This window comes from Phycodurus eques, chromosome 15 (genome assembly GCF_024500275.1).
Source record: "Phycodurus eques isolate BA_2022a chromosome 15, UOR_Pequ_1.1, whole genome shotgun sequence".
Lineage (NCBI taxonomy): Eukaryota > Metazoa > Chordata > Actinopteri > Syngnathiformes > Syngnathidae > Phycodurus > Phycodurus eques.
Window position 1 is genome coordinate 6,522,169 of NC_084539.1, and position 19,562 is coordinate 6,541,730.

At 40.8% G+C, this 19,562-nt stretch overlaps 1 protein-coding gene across 1 annotated transcript in view; it reads right to left on the reverse strand.

The window, feature by feature from the left end:
• Window positions 1-1,160: 1,160 nt before the first annotated feature.
• The window catches only part of arrdc1b (arrestin domain containing 1b), a 36,764-nt gene continuing 18,362 nt past the window's right edge, over window positions 1,161-19,562 (reverse strand). The window contains exons 3-8 of the mRNA XM_061698789.1: window positions 18,477-18,527; window positions 11,319-11,473; window positions 8,777-8,959; window positions 7,898-8,074; window positions 6,763-7,219; window positions 1,161-4,778 (exon numbers count right to left, since the gene is read on the reverse strand). Of these exons, the coding sequence (XP_061554773.1) occupies window positions 4,714-4,778; window positions 6,763-7,219; window positions 7,898-8,074; window positions 8,777-8,959; window positions 11,319-11,473; window positions 18,477-18,527 (1,088 nt within the window). The 3' untranslated portion in view covers window positions 1,161-4,713. The remainder of the gene's footprint in view (window positions 4,779-6,762; window positions 7,220-7,897; window positions 8,075-8,776; window positions 8,960-11,318; window positions 11,474-18,476; window positions 18,528-19,562) is intronic.

Below are 19,562 nucleotides of genomic sequence, written 5' to 3' on the forward strand. Positions count from 1 at the left end.
GAGGTCGACTTTCCCATAAACGGAAATACATTGATATTGAAATTAAATCGCAACTTACTCAATTCTCAACCCATTTTCACGACATTTACTCTTTTTGCCAACATCCTTGTTCCTTTTTTTTTCTTTTTCTTGCCGTCCACACACATGACATGCGCTGACAACTTTGAGCCCCCCCCTAGTTTAGCGTCGCCGAAAGCACGCAGTTCGAAAGGGAAGCATCTCTCGAGCCATATCTGTAATTTTTCCCTCCAACGGCTTTCCTAGTGTTGGGAGGTTTTCATAATATAAGAAATGGGAAAACTATCGCAATGTTAACTTATGTTTACAAAATATGTTGTATTTGAACCCACAGATAACTGATGCGTAATTGACGTCCCATATTTAGCTGATGTTATGTGACAAATTTATGTCTTACACAAGAGGTCAGGAGTACGCCAGCACTCAGTTTATAACGCTCAACCCATAGTTAATTCTTGTTGACCCAAATGATCATGCACATACATGAGCATTCTTACCATTATTATTATAGGACATTTTATGTAAACACAAAATAATGTTCCTAATTGTCATGACAACATGGTTGTACCAAACCTATGAATTTGTAATAACCATTATTTGACCTCCCAAACATGATCATTAATATTAAAAACAATGTTCAGATAATTATCGCTTACAAAGTTGCTATGGTGACTGAATTGAAATCGTGTACAGGTGCTCATCTGCCTCACACAGTAGATAAGATTACTGTAGCTTTCACGACAGTGGTGCTGCTGGAGCGGCCAAGTCAACACTGCTGTGCTTATGAATGTGGTTATTTATATGAAAACCTAATTTAGTTTATAGACCTGAAGCAATCCAGACCTCAACGATGCAATTACCAGATTTGTTCTAAATTGGTGTGGAGCAGAATGCACAGGAAACAGAAATGTGATAAAATCTGATTAGATTGATATATGTTTGAATTGTAATGTCTACAATAATATACAAGCTCAGAATTCCTTGAGTCAATAAGCTCAATATATTCAAATAAATTTTTATGGCAGCTTTGTAAACCTGCAGCTTCATGACAATGGGAATTTATTTTAGAACGAGGACAAGAAATGCTATGCGTTTTGGAAGCACCTAATCAAAACTATGAAGTTGACATTGTTCACAAATGATCAAACACAAGTCAGATAACTTTATTGTTCTATTGTACACATTTGATACATTACATAAGGTGCAACTACTGGTATCTACATACTGCACCTCTAAACCAGTTATAATTAAAAAATAATAATTAAATAAAAAACCAAACAACAAACATACAAACAAACAAAAAACCCAGATACCACTTCTCAATATGTGAGGAAGGATGATTACAAAAACAGCACAAAAATGTGATTAATCATAAAGCTATTGTACCCTTTGGTCAAGAAGATTACAAGAAAAAACAGGGAAGGCAATGTAAAATCCTTTTTTGCTGATCAAACTTCTGCTGGGAATTGCACACATTTCCGACAGCATTTCCAGCAGGTGTAAGAGACTATTGGTTTTGTGTTGAAGCGTTAAAGCGAGGGTATTCAAACTATGGCCCGGGGGCCATTTGCGGCCCGCCACCCATTTTCCAGTGGCCCACAGTATATGCACAGACAGCAAATTACACTTTGTTGAAAAAAAGGGTGGAAGTGGGCATCTAGTGTGGGTGGCAAAAAACGGGTGTGAGGTTGTTAATGCAACACCCACATCCAATGGGTGTGGAGGGGGTTGTGGTTGATGGAAACTACCACAAATATGAATACATTGGTTTTATATACAGTAGAGCTTTTCTAGTTATGCTAAAATGGAAATAAACTATTTACAACTAAAAACATTTCTCTTCATTACATTGTGGTGAATAGAGGTTGAGTAATTCATTTTCGACAGCAAAAGAAACTCCACTTTCTGCTCCTTGTCAAGGTCCAATTTGTGAATATATCACATAAACGATCCGAAAGTACAAGTACTGCTTTAAAAACAGATTCCTATTGTTTTGGTTCTGAATGTGGGGATAGGATTTGGGCCACTGTTCAATGCAGGGGAGGATTTACTCTTGTGGGATCCAGGGCTGGCCCCCAAATTTTGAAAAATCCTAAACTATTAGCTCAACTAAAGGCTTACCATCTTTAACGGAAATCTGTGACGTAGCATTTTTTCAAAATAACTAATAAATAAACCCTGTACAGTGTAATTGCTTGATTTTAGTTATTTCAATAAATTCAATTTGAACAATTTCTAAGTGGCCCTTGCATCGATTTTTCTCTATGCGGCCCTTGAAGGGAAAAGGTTTGGACACCCCTGCTTTGAAGCAACATTTGTATGCATGAAGTATATTTGGCATAGTCCACATGAAGCTACAGGAGCACACCCTGACCTACTCCGACAGAGCGGGAGTAACTCCATCAAATGTTCCAACAGTGGATGACGGCACCCAGAACAGTACTACTGTATAAGGCATGCATTCACCATAATGCTGACAAATGTACCATCGCCATTTTACTCATGGTAAAACCACTGTAGTTGGCAACATTCGATACTTAAGTCATAAAATAGTGCTGAGATTTGTCTAAATTCACATAGGAAGAAATAAATTGTAAAAAACAAATACAAATAAAATAAAAAACCTCACAATAATAATACAGTAGATACATTCAGATCAGCAGGTCTTTAGCTCTCTCCCAAAAGTCTGTTGTGTTTCACATAGTTAACTAAAATCAGTCATGCCAGAACTTTGATTGATGTGTGTCATTAGTATGACACGCACAGGATAAATACATGCAAAATTAAAGTGAAAGAAGGGAAAATTAACTTGACTTAAACACAGGTTGAAGCAGGTTCAAATAGGTAAACAAAAAATGTTTCAAGCCACATTGGGTCTGAAGTTAATGTCCAACTATTTTGTGCATAAATTTAAAATCGATCTAACAATTTTCTATAGATTTTTCAATAGTTTTTTTTTTTTTTTTTTTTTTTTGATCAAGTATAGTATTTGTTCTGCAATTGGCTGGCGACCAGTTCAGGGTGTACCCCGCCTCTCGCCCGGAGATAGCTGTGATAGACTCCAGCACGCCCGCGACCCTTGTGAGGATAAGCGAAATCGAAGATGAATGAATAATATTCGTTTGTTTGCCAAGTTGGTGGCTAAGAACAGGAGAATTTTCCATTCGAATACTCAATAAGCACCAGTACGAAACAATGAGTCGACCTCCAACATGGCAGTTCTTCACATCTTGGGAAACGCTTGTCCTTTATAGTCGCAAGTTAGCTGGAGCCTATTTCAGCTGACTTTGGACGAGAACCCGCATGCACCCTGGACTGGTTGCAAACCAATCATAGAGCACATTTAGAAAAACAACTACTAACGCTCCCACCGATGGCTATATTTTTAAGGGGATTGAGTTCTGTTTGTCTAAAGACAGGATGCAATCCCTCCAGTGTATTCTGAGCGTACTAAGGGGTCTTCTACCATCCGGGCATGTTGGGACACCTCCTTTGAGAGGTGCTTAGGGAGCATCACAACGAGATGACGGAGTCATTGCAACATTGCTCATATCGAACTGAGAGAGGAGAGTCTCGACTGTGAGCATTTTATGAAGGTTTGAACTCCTCACCCCATCTTTAAGGCTATGTCCTGCCACCCTGCACAGGAAACTGGTTTTATAAGTACTCAAGTCTTATACGTTTTTGGAATATTACAAATGCAAAAGACGACCAACGACAGCATTTGATTAATGATGTGCTGTGAATTCAGACACACTTCTCACTGCGACTACAGGAATGGGTTGTAATACCAGCCTCAGTGCCACATACTGTCACACGTCGGGCACACAGCTTTTACCAGAAAAAGAAGTTCAAAGCCTTTTGCAGCTTTAGTTGAATTCTGGTGTTCCTGCCTTCGAGCTTATTTACTAACTCATCCACCAGTGATGAGGGTGGGTCTCCCCTCGCGTGATCCGCGTCCACCTCCTCCAATGCAGCTGAGTCGAAGTCGGCAGTACAAACCCAGGTCAAACTGGAAGTTCAGCTGAGGTCGTTCTCGCTGTGATTATCTCCACAACTGAGACTATGAATGTGATCCAAATTCCTCCGTGGGTGCTGATGATTGATGAAGCCCAGCGACGGGACATATTTTCTCCAGGGTAACGAACTCCTCCAAAGGCAGCCGAAGCAGCCTTTAGGTCTGTTCTCTCTCATATGGTGCTTGTCACGGTCAGGCCCATCTACAGTCGATTTGCGGTCCACTCACAAAGCACCCCTGCAGGTCAGGTCACTTATCGTGATTCCAGTTACTCCATTGTTACGATGCCCATGTGAGCAGGTAAGACCCCAGACAGAACTCTCGAGTCTCAGCTAGCAGTCTGTCCAGGTTACTTCAGGATACTCTGACCTGCTGTTTGGCTTCAATGTGCCAATTCAAGCACAGAAAAACTGGGTTCACATTGGTTAACCTTGAAGCAGATAAGAGTTTGTTTTAAATCTTCATTTTCGCACCTTTAGGTGTTAAGTTGCTCTGTCCATAACTGCCTGATCGGATACGCGATCAATATACTTTTCTTATTTTCACAATAAGACAATCTCTTTTCACTTGTCGAGGACACATTAATCTTTGGTGTTTTGGAGTTGGTCCTGTTTTCACCCAGGGTATTTCCATGATCCAGAGCTACAGGATGGGCGGTGCTTTATTATCCACTTCTTCTATTGTTCACTGTTTAAACTGAAGTCGGCGCTACTGCAGCTTTCTTCATAAGTGGGTGGAGGCTCTGTTACACAGACATACAAACATAAAAGGATGACATATTGTGTTACACGTGAGTCATTCAGAGAAGTTGCTTCATCACTCGTATCGTCTATTGTCTACTGTTTAAACTGAAGTTGGTGCTACTGCAGCTTTCTTCATAAGCTGTTGGAGGCTCTGTGACACAGAGATATAAACCAAATAGAATACCATATTGCGTTACTTTCATGAGTCATTCAGAGAAGTTGAAACAAACTACACAAAAAATTTATGATGCTGAATAGGACACTTGAAATACTTTAAAGTATTTACTATTCGGGTAGCAAAGATTAGAAAAAAATCCACTTTCCATATTTGTTATGGACAAAAAGGCTTCCTCTGGGCTTAGTTGCATGATCACACTTGAATAGCAAAGATATTGCAGTGTGAAAATAGGATTACTAACTAATTCTATTCATGTTTGTTTTAGTATTCAGAGAAATTAAAGTACATTTACAAAATATGGCACAACCACAAAAACAATCTAGTTGTAAACGTTAATTAGTCATGGGACACTGTAAAGAGCTATGGTAGATATAAAAAGTCTACACACCCCTATTTAAATGCCAAGTTTTTGTGACTCAAGAGCAGAGCTCAAAGAACGAAATCATTTCATAAACTAATTCAGCTCATTACGTTTACTGAAAAGATTTGTTCTTTTGAACGAAACGTTTGCGAATGAAACAACACTATATCAGAAGTCCTAATTAGAATACGGGATTATCACAACATTTAACTCTCACGCACCAAGTCGGCTTTGATACAGATACAGTCGTAGGTTGCTGCTCGACACCGGCAGAACTACTTTTACGGAGTTCAAAGTGTACTTTCATTGAGGAGCTATGAAACTGCAGTCTGGTCTGGCTGCCTACAACAACTGCGACCCCCACTCCTGCATCGCGTCCATAGTGGATGCACCACGAACGGCGAAGGACGAAGCAGAAGTGGGGCAAGCGTGTGTGTGTGTGTGTGTGTGTGTGTGTGTGTGTGTATGTCTATATATGCGCGCACGCCACCACAGTCGTGAGAAAAATGCCGACTCCTAACCAGTCCGCGGTGCAAATAGGTTGGGGAACACTGTTCTAAGGCATTAAATATAACATGGAACACAGTGAAGACAGTCATTTTCAAGTGGATAAAATATGGCACAACAGTAAAAAGTGAAGTTCTCATTTGCAATGGCCATCTAGCAGCACACAGCGGAGTCAAACAAAGCAAAACAAAAGCAAATACATATACAAAAAAAAAAAATCATAGAATGTGATATTGCTACATTATAGCACAAGGTGAATAAAAGGTTCAAAACAGGCTAAAAAGACGTGCAGCAATCATGTACAGTATTCCTCACTAACTTCTAACTAGGTCACATTGAGGGTGGAAAGTCTTTTGAAATGATTTATCTTGGTCTTATTTTTTTATATTCCAAAAACCTAGTATTTAAACAATGGGTGTGTAGACTTTTTATAGTCACTGTAGGGCTACATGAACTGTAGCAATCATCCATCCATCCATTTTCTGTACCGCTTTATCCTCACTGGGGTCACGGGCGTGCTGGAGCCTATCGCAGCTATCTTCGGGCGAGAGGCGGGGTACAGCCTGAAATGGTCGGCAGCCAATCGCAAGGCACATAGAAACAAACAACCATTCGTGCACACATTCACATCTAAGGGCAATTTAGAGTTTCCAATCAACCTACCATGCATGTTTTTGGGATGTGGGAGGAAACCGGAGTGCCCGGAGAAAACCCACACAGGCACGGGGAGAACATACAAACTCAGCACAGGCGGGGCCGGGAGTTGAACCCCGGTCCTCAGAACTGTGAGGCTGACGCTCTAACCAGTCATCCACCGCGCCACCCTGTAGCAATGAACCAAATCAATTTACTCTTTTGACACATTAAGGGAAATCAAATGCAACAACTTGCAACAAAGTGATATTTCCAAGCACATATCACTCTGTTGCTTACTTACCATGAGGATAGTCCCAGCTGCTGTACTCTGGAGGCAAGATGAGCGAACAGGAAGTGGGAACAGGTGTGGGGTCTCCCTCAGTGAAAAAAGGTATGGTGGACCCAGTTGAAACACAGAACAAGGGGGCGGAAGTGTCGGGCCGCCTGCGGCCGGGATGCAGCACTGCACTGGGTGCGTGGCTGAAAGCGCTCGGCGACATGGTGACAGGCTGACCAGAGGGATCTTGCTGAGAATGACTCTTTGTGGGGATCTCTTCGCTGGCCGCAGCACCTGCACACAACTCTTCATCGTCCTCAACCGGAGGGGCACTGGGTGTCACCCCTGCTGCATTGGGTGCAACGGCCACGCTGCAGCGATCTGGACTGGAAGGTACAGTCCTCGCAGGAGACAAGTTCATGGCAATGTTCCCAATGTAGATGGGCAGAATGACAACCGTATCTGGAGATTTTAATGCAACCTGTAACCACAAACAATTATGGACTTTAATTTTTTCCTTCAGACAATCATTTTGTAATACAAAAAAAAAGAAAAATCAGATTTATAAGATAATCTACAGTAAAATGAAAATCTCAAACAACAACAGTGCATTGTAGCTTCATAATTTTTGAATCAATTGCTTATTAAATGGCTTTTATTGACTAGTCAGCAGCAAGTCTTTCTTGGTTAGATTTTATTTTGTTGAATTTGACTGTGCAATAATTACCATATCAGGTAGCGAGAGAATACAGTATACACCATGGTAACTGAATTACATGACCACAGTCTGCAAAATGGTACAATTTTAAGAATATTCTTAACTGTTTAATGATGCTATAAATGTCTGAACGAAGGGACTTTATTGATACTTTTAAAGACTCTACTGAAAATATTGATCCCACACTAATGTGTCTATGTCTGTTTTAATAAAATGAAAGCGTTCACTGGGTCAGTATCTAATATGAATGATTAACAATGATTGGAAAGCCTATGATAAAGAAAAAGTATCTAAAATTGTGTGACCATGCAAATAATTGTCACTTTTTGTCCAATAATTTATTTATGTATTTTATTAGTAACAAGCAAGCTAAAATGAGTGCAATGGGCAATTTAAATAAACTCACAAATATACTAAGCATGAACAGTCAGACCCACAAACCTGAATGAAGTAGTTAATATCTATGAGGCTGCAGCCAGTCAGCGCTGACTGAGGAAGAGGTGGGACAATGATCTGTTCTCTCCACTCAGCGTGTTTTCCTGCCTTCACTCCGGCTCCCTCCACTTCTGCAATGGTTCGGAGGTCAAACACTTGCCGCTTGGTCTTATAGGTCACTTTCTGGCAACAAAAGGAAAAACAAAGCAGTAAACATAACAATGTGACAGTTGTTGCAAACCCTGTCACACATCTCTGTAGCACATTGCTGGGTTAAACATGATCAAGGAAATCACAACTCGTTCAATTGCCGTTTTAACTTACACTGATGACATTTTTTCGGTATTAACATAACAATGAAGATTTGAGGTTTCGGGGACGAAGTGTCAAACATTTCAGAAATATTACAGTGCATTACAAAAAAAATGTTTAAACTGTCTTTTTTTCCCACTGATTTAGGACTATTTTGCATCGCTTAATCCGTTTCTCTTGCTCGGGTTAGGCTTTTTATGCCAAATTGTTTATTAATCAAATTTTACAAACGTTTTAGAACTTCTGTTTATTGTAAATTGAATAGTAGACATTGATAAAAGCAAGTAGCTGTAAATTGAATGTTACGTCATCATTGTTCAAAATTCAGGGCCTGAACTTCCATCTATTTTAAAATGCATGTACATGTTAACAAAAACGTGGCCATAGTTAATATAGTAAAGTAATATAGTATGTAAGTATAGTAAAAGTTAACCTGATTGAGCAAAAGCAATGTGATATTTGGATTCAGCACGTCAAAATTGTCCTAAATCAGCTAAGAAAATCTTAGACAACAAATTTGTTGTTGACCAGTGTGTTCAATTCCTTCGGAGAGTTCAGGGCTTCAGGCTTTACCTGAATGAGACTAGCCAGGACACATCCTGTGTCTTTCCCAGACTTGTTGTGGATCTCAGTGGCTAACTTGATCACCTGACCGGGAATGTAGCCCCTGAGGTCACTTCTTGCTTTCAGCATAAGGGTCCCAGACTTCACCAAAAGGTAGTTAAATTTCTTAGTGGTAACAGCATAGCTCATGTGCTGCAGAGACAGGGAATAAAGTTGAATGATTGTGTACTGCGACATATTATTGAAAGCAAACATGTCAAGCTCCCGGCCCGTGGGTAGGTCACTTCCGGCCGGCGCAGCAATTTCGGCCAGCCCGGGATCAATTGGAAGTCGGCACAGCGGTGTCAGCCAAACATGTGCACGTAATTCCATGAGCAGCATCCTTTTATTTGTATGAGCTGTACAGTAATCAGTGTTGGGGTGTGGGGATACGACAGTCAGCCAATCAGGTACCAGTTTGAAAGGAGCCACATGGCTACTTATGAAGCCTCTTTTGCATTTTAAGTACGAGTAATCGTTACTGCAAATTTTGGAATCTCTGTTTGTTGTCGATTGAATGAAGACGCATTACCGAAGAACTCGTGGTTGTGTCAGCACAAATCTGACTGCTGCAAAATGAAAGTGACTGGCGAAGGACAACGATGAAAAAAATGTCGACGGACATCTTATTTCATCAGAGGCAATGACGTCTACAGGAATGCAGTACTTTTCAGATTGTCATGGGGTGAGTTTTCATTAACTTTATCTGTGTTACGTTAGTGTTTATTTGAAGTTTTGACAAAAATGAAAATGGTGCTGGCAATCATATGCTAAATTACTTTGAATATTGAAAATTTTGGGTGATGTAGGCAAAGTATTTTGGAGAAGCAGCAGCTGATGCCAACATCCCCATTCGCTTGTGGCGTAGCAGTTTGCTAATCTTCCTCGGGGTCCATATATAATTAACAGGACAAACAATAAATTAGTACAGCACAAAGTACATCAATACAGTAGTTACACATGATTCATTGATACTGTAATTAGAATACATGCTACAGAGTCGAACAAGTAAACAACATCCATCCATCCATTTTCTGAGCCGCTTCTCCTCACTAGGGTCGCAGGCGTCCTGGAGCCTATCCCAGCTATCATCGGGCAGGAGGCGGGGTACACGCTGAACTGGTTGCCAGCCAATCGCAGGGCACATACAAACAAACAACCATCCGCACTCACATTCACACCTATGGGTAATTTAGAGTCTCCAATTCATGCATGTTTTTGGGATGTGGGAGGAAACCGGAGTGCCCAGAGAAAACCCACGCAGGCACGGGGAAGAACATGCAAACTCCACACAGGCGGGGCCGGGGATTGAACCCGGGTCCTCAGAACTGTGAGGCTGACGCTCTAACCAGTCGTCCACCGTGCCACCCAAGTAAACAACATTAACACAAAATACACCAACTCATAATTTGATAAAATATGAAATCAAATACTGTTCAAACATAAAATGTTTGTAAAATGTATTTTAATACTAATTAATCCTAATTTTAATTTAAGCAACACCTCTCAGATGAAAATCTGAATCAGAATCATCTTTATTTGCCAAGTATGTCCAAAAAACACACAAGGAATTTGTCTCCGGTAGTTGGAGCCGCTCTAGTACGAACACTTTGGAGGCATAAAGATATTGACAAAAAAAAACAGTCACTAGAAAAGAGTATGAAGTGGATATAATCCATCCATAATCCATCCATGCATCCATTTTCTGAGCCGCTTATCCTCACAAGGGTCGCGGGAATGCTGGAGCCTATCCCAGCTATCATCGGGCAGGAGGCGGGGTACACCCTGAACTGGTTGATCAAACTGGTTGCCAGCCAATCGTAGGGCACATACAAACAAACAACCATTCACACTCACATTCACATCTATGAGTCTTATTAGAGTCTTCAATCAACCTACCATGCATGTTTTTGGGACGTGGGAGGAAACCGGAGTGCCCGGAAAAACCCCACACAGGCACGGAGAGGACAGGCAAACTCCACACAGGCGGGGCCGGGGATTGAACCCTGGTCCTCAGAACTGTGAGGCAGACGCTCTAACCAGTCGAATAACCATGCTGCTTGAAGTGGATATAATAAAACCTAAATAGCAGGCATATCAAACCTGCAGCCCAGCGGCCACATCATTTTATGTGGCCGGCGAAAGCAAATCATTTGCGTCGACTTCCATGAGTCTTGCTAAAATCTGTACCAAAATTTCACATCGTAATATGTAATAAATAATAATGTTGAGATATTGCAAGCATTTTTTTTTTTTTCAGGATCTGAGGAAAGGCAGAGCCATGCCGAGCTGACTTAATAAAAGGTGAGCTACACTTAGGACTGTCAATGCAAGCACAGGGAGAACATGCAAATGCCACACAATAACGGCAGATCCGATTCAAACCCAGAAACCTTTCCTGCGAGGCAAACGCGTAAACAGGAGCTACCCTGTGATCTTGCTCAGATGTGAAATCAAATAAGCATCAATCACGGGTAAAGGTTAATGTTTGTTTAATAAGATGTGCACTTACATTAATGTCCGGCAACTCATTAAGGTTGAGCAGGTTGAGAAGGTAGAAGGGCCTCTGGGCATTGTAGTCCTTGGCAAAGCGAGGGGTGTCAATGGCAGCTTTCACACGGTAAATAATCTTTCCAAACGGTCCTTCGAAAGAAGATGGTGCTGCGGCTGATGGAATGCCAGAGAAAAAAGGAATTTTAATACTTTTAATCTTTAAAAATGCAGTCGTTAGAACTTTTTTCAAACTATAAGGAGATATTTTGGAAGATTTCGGCATATTTTGTCTCAGCTTCATGTTTGTGACTCAAGACAAGAATATTGAAGGAAACAGAAAGAAAAGACGTGAGGGCAATGAATGTATAATTTAACATACGAGGTAAAATTTCTGCGATTGGCTGGCAACCAGTTCAGGGTGTACCCCGCCTCCTGCCCGATGATAGCTGGGATAGGCTCCAGCACTCCCGTGACCCTAGTGAGGAGAAGCGGCTCAGAAAATGGATGGATGGATGGAAGGGAAAATTTTGTTTTATCTTTACAAATAATTGTCCTACAGTATTATGGGTAGGGTTTGGAAAAAAAAGCTGAGCCACACCCTTTGCCATCCTTTGTTTTCCTTCAAGCCTGTTCCTCATTGAGAAGTTTCTCCAGGGACAAGTCTGCTGCTGATGTCAATAAGAATTAACCAAGAGAGACAGGTGGCTGCAGTCGTCGTGCAGACAGCCTGGCAGCAATAACAGAGTAAGCAGCAGACTAAAATTCCCTGGAGAGATGCTACACATGGATACTCAAAGCGTTGCGTTTGCATGCAGACTACAATTACAGGTTGATATTGGGTGAAATGTTTTGATAAGTAAAGGTTTTAAGACTTTACCGACGTAAAACATTGTCTCACCTTTCAAATACATCAAAGACCTTTTTTCATAATGAATGTTTGTCAGTGGTTTAATTTGAGTTCAATGTTAGATCAACTCGCAAAACGTCTGCCATCTACATACTGTACAGTATGTTGGGAGAGAGGATGCAGCGATACATCTAGGTCTAGGAGTAACAAATTCTAAAGACAAGCACCCCTTTGTGTCACCCTTTCATTTACCTCTCTTCCAATAATCTTGTCCCTACGGAACTAGATCATCAATCATTGTATCTTCTAACTTCATTCTTGCATTAAGCATCCTTCTTTGAAGTTTCTCAGCCAGCACCCTCTTCTTATTTTTGTGTTTTCATTGTTGTCTCATCGAAAAATGACCCAGCCAAAATAACCTGATACCTCAACTTTGGACAATCATAGTGCCCTACATGGAGAAAAAGGATGCATATGAGGCAATAAAGAAGAGCAGATGAAACTAGGGATATTAGGGGTAAATAGTACTAACCTATATATTGCCAAAAAAACAAGTATCATACCTACATACATTACGCATTTGTGTGTTTTATAAAGATATTTTGTATATATGTGCATTCATGCACATATATTCTGTCTTACTTCAGATAATCTTCATTCCTTTCCTTTCCAGTGCAAGCCTCCACCTTTCTAACTGTTCATTCACCTGCTCCCTGCTTTCACTGCAAATCACAATGTCATCTGCAAACATAATGGTCCGCTGGGATCCCAGTCTAACCTCATCAGAATCAGAATCAGAATCATCTTTATTTGCCAAGTATGTCCAAAACACAAAAGGAATTTGTCTCCGACAGACAGTCAATTTACAGAACACTTTGGAGACAAATACATTGACAAAAAACAATTGTGCAAAAAGATGCAGAGTCCTCTAGCACTTAGAGCAGTTCGAATGACTAATATTGCAATAGTCCGGTGCAATGACCATTGTGCAAAGGGCGCTGAGACTTCAAGGAGTGTATGCGGTTTAAAGTGACGAGTAGTGCGATCATCTGGGACAATGTTGGTTGTGCAAATGTTACAGATACTCCTCAAACAGTGTGCAAATGGAGCAGATGCTACTCTGGCACGAGTGGCCAGTATATGCAAATAGTGCAGCATGGCGAGACAACTACAGTGAGTGCACGAGTAATACATAATTGGCCCCACAGAAATGTGACAACGAACTCGGTCAAAAAAAAAATAAAAAAATTGCCAGCTTGTTGTAATGGAATTATAGGTTAGGTGTTTAAGAAGTTGATCGCAAGAGGGAAGAAGCTGTTGGAATGTCTACTAGTTCTAGTTTGCATTGATCGGTAGCGCCTACCTGAGGGAAGGAGCTGGAAGAGCTGGTGACCGGGGTGCAGACGGTCCGAGAGGATTTTGCACGCCCTTGTCTTAGTTCTGGCAGCGTGCAAGTCCTCAATGGTGGATAGGGGGGTACCGACAATCCTTTCAGCAGTTTTGATTGTCCGTTGCAGTCGGAAACGACACTTGCCTTTTCTCCCCTTCCTCCTCTCTTGTTTTCCTCATTCATCAACTCCTCAAAGTATTCTTTCCATATATCCAGCACACGACTGGCACCAGTCAACATATTTCCATCTCTATCCTTAATCACCCTAACCTGCTGCACATCCTTCCCATCACTATCCCTCTGTCTGGGCAACCTGTATAGATTTTTTTCTCCTTCTTTAATGTCCAACCTGGCATACATGTCATCATGTGTCTCGTTTGGCCTTTGACACCTCTATCTTCACCCTATATTGCATGTCCATGTATACTTTTCTCCTCTTCTCAGTCCTCTCAGTGTCCCAGTTCTTCTTAGCTAACCTCTTTCCTTGTGTGATTTTATGTACTTTGTGGTTCCGCCTTCTCCCCTTTCCTACCAGAAGATTCACCAAGTAGTCTCAAGCCTTTCTGATTACCTTGAGTGTAGTAGTCCAGTCTTCTGGAAGCTCCTCGCATCCACCGAGAGCCTGTCTCACCTCTTCTCGAAAAGCCACACAATACTCTTCCTTTTTCAGCTTCCACCACATGGTTCCCTGCTCTGCCTTTGGCTTCTTAATTTTCTTCATCTAGCTCCTTCCAGAATTTCTCTTTCACCTCTCGGTCACATCCTACCTGTGGGGCATAGCCACTAATCACATTATACATAACACCCTCAATTTCAAGTTTCAGCATCATCACTCAATCTGATACTCTTTTCACCCCTAAGAAATTCTTAGCTAACTCTTTCTTTAAAATAACCGCTACTTCATTTCTCTTGTGATCTACACCATGGTAAAATAATGTAAACCCTGCCCTTAAACTTCTAGCCTTACTGCCTTTCCACCTGCTCTCCTGGACACATTATATATCAAACTTTCTCCGAACCATCATGTTAACTGACTCCCAAGCTTTTCCTGTCATAGTCCCAACATTCAAATTCCCCACATTTAGTTCTAGGCTCTGTGCTTTATGCTTATCTTTCTGCCTAAGAACCTGCTTTACACCACTCCATCTTCAACCCACAGTAGCTGAATTTCCAACAACGCCCTGTAGGTAAACGGCGCCGGTAGCGGACATTGTTAACCCAGGCCACGAATGATCCGGTATGGAATTCTTTGGATAAACGCTCATATTTGTTTGGCAAAGTTTTAAGCCAGATGGCCTTCCTGACACAGCCCTACGCATTTATCCGGGCTTGGGACTGGCCTACAGTTTGCATTGGCTTGTGCCCCCCATAGGGTTGCATTGCCTGGCCACACAATGAATACAGTACAAATAAAAACATCTCCATTATATCTGTATGTATAGTGCCATGAAAAGGTATTGGCCCCCCTTCTCAAAAACTTATATTTTTGCATATATTCCCCACTTTAATGTTTAAGATAATCAAACAAATGTACCGTAAATATCAGACAAATATAACCCAAGTGAACTTAAAATGCTGTTTTTAAATGGTGATTTTATTTATTAAGGGAAAAAAAATTAAGTTCCCTGGCCCAATGTGAAAAAGTAATGGCCCCCTAAACCTAATAACTGATTGGGCCATGAAATCAAGTGTTTTCTATAACTGGCAATGAGTCTTCTACATTTCTATGAATATATTTTGGCCCACTCTTCCTTGCAGAATTGAATTCAGCAAAAATGGAGGATTTTCGAGCATGAAAGAACTTTTTAAGGTCGTGCCGTTGCATTTCAATCGGATTCAAGTCTAGCCTTTCACTAGGCCACTCCAAAACCTTCTTCTTTTTTTTTTTTTAAAGCCATTCAGAAGTTGACTTGCTAGTGTGTTTTGAATCGTTATCCTGCTGCAGAACCCAAGTGCGCTTCAGCTTGGGGTCATATGCTCCTTCTTTTCTGTTAAAGAGCAGAATTCATGGTTCCATGAATCATACCGAGTTGTCCAGGTCCTGAAGGAGCGAGCCAGCCCAAGACCATCACACTACCACCACCATGTTGGACTGTTGGTATGATATTCTTTTTCTGAAATGCTGAGCTCAACTTTCATCTCGTCAGTCCTTGTAATATTCTCCCTAAAGTCTTCATAATCATGCTGATGTTTTTTTTTTTTTTTTTTTGCAAAAGACAAGCCTTTATGTTATTTTTGGTCAGCAGTGTTTTTTGCCTTGGATGCCATTTTTGCCCAGTCTCATCCTTATTGTTGTGTCATGAACACTGACCTTTAGTGAGCGAAAGGAGGCCTGCAGTTCTTTAGAAGTTGTCCTGAGTTCCTTTGTTGACTCCTGGATGAGTCATTGCTGTTCTCTCGGGTAATCTTTGTTGGCTGGCCACTCCTGGAAAGGTTCACAACTGTTCCATTTTTTTCTCCATGTGAGGATAATGGTTCGCTGAAATCTTAAAGCTTTAGAAATGACTTTGTAACCCTTTCGAGACTGATTGATATCAATTACTTTATTTCGCGACTGTTCTGGAATTTCTTTGGATCCTGTCATCTTGTTGCAGCTTTTGTCCGACTTGATTTTGTCAGGACAGATTCTGTTTATGTGATTTCTTGGCTGAACATGTCTGGAAGTAATCAGGCTTGGTTGTGATCAGTGAAAATTAAACAAAAATTACGATTAGCTACAATTAATTTATGATTTAACAAGGGGGGTAATTACTTTTTCACACAGGGCCAGGTAACAGTAGTTTTTTTCCTTAATAAATGAAATGACCATTTAAACACAGTATTTTAAGTTCACTTGGGTTATATTTGTCTGATATTTACAGTACATTTGCTTGATGATCTTAAACATTGAAGTGGGGAAACTATGCAAATATATAAAAATTGGAGCAGGGGCCAATACTTTTTTACAGGACTGTATATACATTTTGCCAAGCAGATTCTACCTATTATACACTACATAACACCTTCATTCCAGCAATACAAATAAAACGACATTAGGTGACAGTATCTCTCAGAAACCTCATTGCACAGTGGCTAACTGTAATTTATATTTGTAAAGGAATGTAAAACTGTGACATGAAACTTTTCCTGTGGCGTTACTAAAGGTACAAATGAATTCTGATTATATTATTTTCATCCATTTTCTGTAGAGCTTGTCCTTTGCGGGTGAGCTAAAGCCCAACCTAACTGACTTTGAGTTAGAGGCTGGGCACAACCAGGATATGTCGCAGGGCAGACTGCCTTTACAATATTTTTGTTGTTGTTGAAATTAATTGAGAATAGTCAACCAGTGTCACGTAACTATATGTGTTTCACTTTGGAGGTTCCATCCATCTATCCATCCAGTTTCCATACCGCTTATCGTAACCAGGGTTGCGGCCGTGCTGGAGCCTAAACCAGCTATCTTCGGGCGAGAGGCAGGGTACACCCTGAACTAGTCACCATCAAATCGCAGGGTACATATAGACAAGCAACAATTCACACTCACATTCACACCTACGGGCAATTTAGAGTCTTCAATTAACTTAATTAATTATTAATGTTTTTGGGATGTGGGAGGAAACCGGAGTACCCGGAGAAAACCGACGCATGCACGGGGGGAACATGCTAACTCCTCCCAGGCGGGGCCGAATTTGAACCTGGGTCCTCATAACTATGGGGCAGATGTGCTAACCAGTCGTCCACCGTGCCGCCTTTGGAGGTTGCACAAATGGACAGCTCGAGGAAGGTTTTATTCCACTTTGACACATGCTAAAAATCTCCCACTGGCTCTTCTTATGCAAAGTCTTTCCGTCAGAGAGCATGAGAGGGGGCGAGGAAAAGCAAGGGGGCATGACGACCAATTAAACCCCGACTGCACAACAGGAGAGGGACTAAAAATAAACCAAAGCCCTTGTGCCTCAGCCCACGCCAAGTGTGTTTGTGATATAGCAAACTGCATTGTGACTAAGTATCTTCCGTTGAGCTTGAGGTTACTTGCACAATCACGCGTTAACAGAGTTTAGAAGGCATATGTTAAGGGCCATGTAGAGATAAGACATAAATTAATTCCACAGTTCCTTACCAGGAATCGCCAAGCCACTTACAACCCCAATTCCAATGAAGTTTGGACTTTATGTTAAACATAAATAATTAAATAAAATACACATTGATGTCGGTTTTTGATGCAGTGCCGCCTGAGGGATCGAAGGTCACGGGCATTCAATGTTGGTTTTCGGCCTTGCCGCTTACATGCAGTGATTTCTCCAGATTCTCTGAAGCTTTTGATGATATTATGGACCGTAGATGATGAAATCCCTAAATTCCTTGCAATTGTATGTTGAGGAACATTGTCCTTAAACTGCTCGACTATTTTCTCACACACTTGTTCACAAAGAGGTGAACCTCGCCCCATCTTTGCTTGTGAATGATCTAGCAATTCAGGAAAGCTCCTTTTATACCCAATCATGTCACCCACCTGTTCCCAATTAGCCTGTTCAACTGTGGGATGTTCCAAACAGGTGTTTGATGAGCGTTCCTCAACTTTCTCAGTCTTTTTTGCAGCCTGTCCCAGCTTTTTTGGAACGTGTTGCAGCCATAAAATTCTAAGTTAATGATTATTTGCTAAATACAATAAAGTTGATCAGTTTGAAGATTAAATATATTGTCTTTGTAGTGTATTCAATTAAATATAGGTTGAACATGATTGGCAAATCATTGTATTCAGTTTTTATTTATGTTTAACACAACGTCCCAACTTTATTGGAATTGGGGTTGTACACGTACACACACACCTGTAAGAATCTGTTTTTTATTATCAGTTGGCCTGGATTTCAAATAAAAACCCATGAAACAATTAAAGAACTAAAGATGTCCCCTAAAGAACAATGCAGTTAAACAAATCATTGAAAGGAAGTTCACACCTGGGATGAGAAACTGGAAAGGGAAATTGTGTTCGCCTGCTGCGAGAGTCCCTGTGAAAAAAAACAAAAACAAAACAAAAGATTTATCACTTACAGCACAGAGAATACACAACTAAAATAAATAACACGCGAAAAAGGGAAAATCATTTGCTGGTTTAAAGAGAAGCATAAGGGTGTGTTTCTTTATGATTGTACCCACATGCAAACATTAGATTTCCAGGTAGCGCCATGCCTATTTTCCCAGTGGGATTGAGTTTCACTGACAAAGAGGTTTTGTTGTTCAAAACACAGATAAACTGATATGTTGTTTGAAGTGAACCGCTATCAACTGAAACTAGCCAACAAGGGTGATTAATAGGCCAGTGAGTAATGACTGAAACACGTAGCTGGCCAAGCATTTCTAAGCTAAGTTAATCAATGATTTAAAAAAGCAAAGCAAAAATCGACCCGGGAATGAATGCGTTGTTCTGCACCAGTACAACTTGGAGTCAGCATCCTTTTAAGCACCTGGCCTAATGGATCATAGAATAATAATGGCTTAGTTTGGATTTTAATGATGACAAAACTACAAAGACTCAGTGCATTATACCTGTCTGCTTGAGTATTTGAGGCAATCTTTATACACAGAAGCATAAGAACAACCCCCCTCCCCCCCCCGCCTTTTTTCCATGACTTTTTCAGTCTAGTTATTTTGATCTTGAATAAATGTGATTGACTTCACGCATTGCGCACAAAAGTAAAAGTTGTGGCATTAAGTGTTTACGCCATTTCGATAATGTTTTCATTTTCCAAAACACTTTTTAGTTTTCATATGGACTTAGAAATTCACCAGTCTTTGAACAAGGAGCTAAGAACGTGTACAGCATGCTAATGCCATTTTGCGCAGTTGCAATTTTAACTGAATTGGCAAGAGCAGGATTTTGTCTTTTACAATACATTACCACCACAATGCAAACACCTTGAGCCAATTAGATAATTAACAGTCCTGTCGAGAGATGACAGCTCATTTAAGTCAGAGCGTAATATCTCTCTCCGCATGACATGCCACTTTTTCCAATTAGTGTATTTCATAAAGCGGGGTCACCG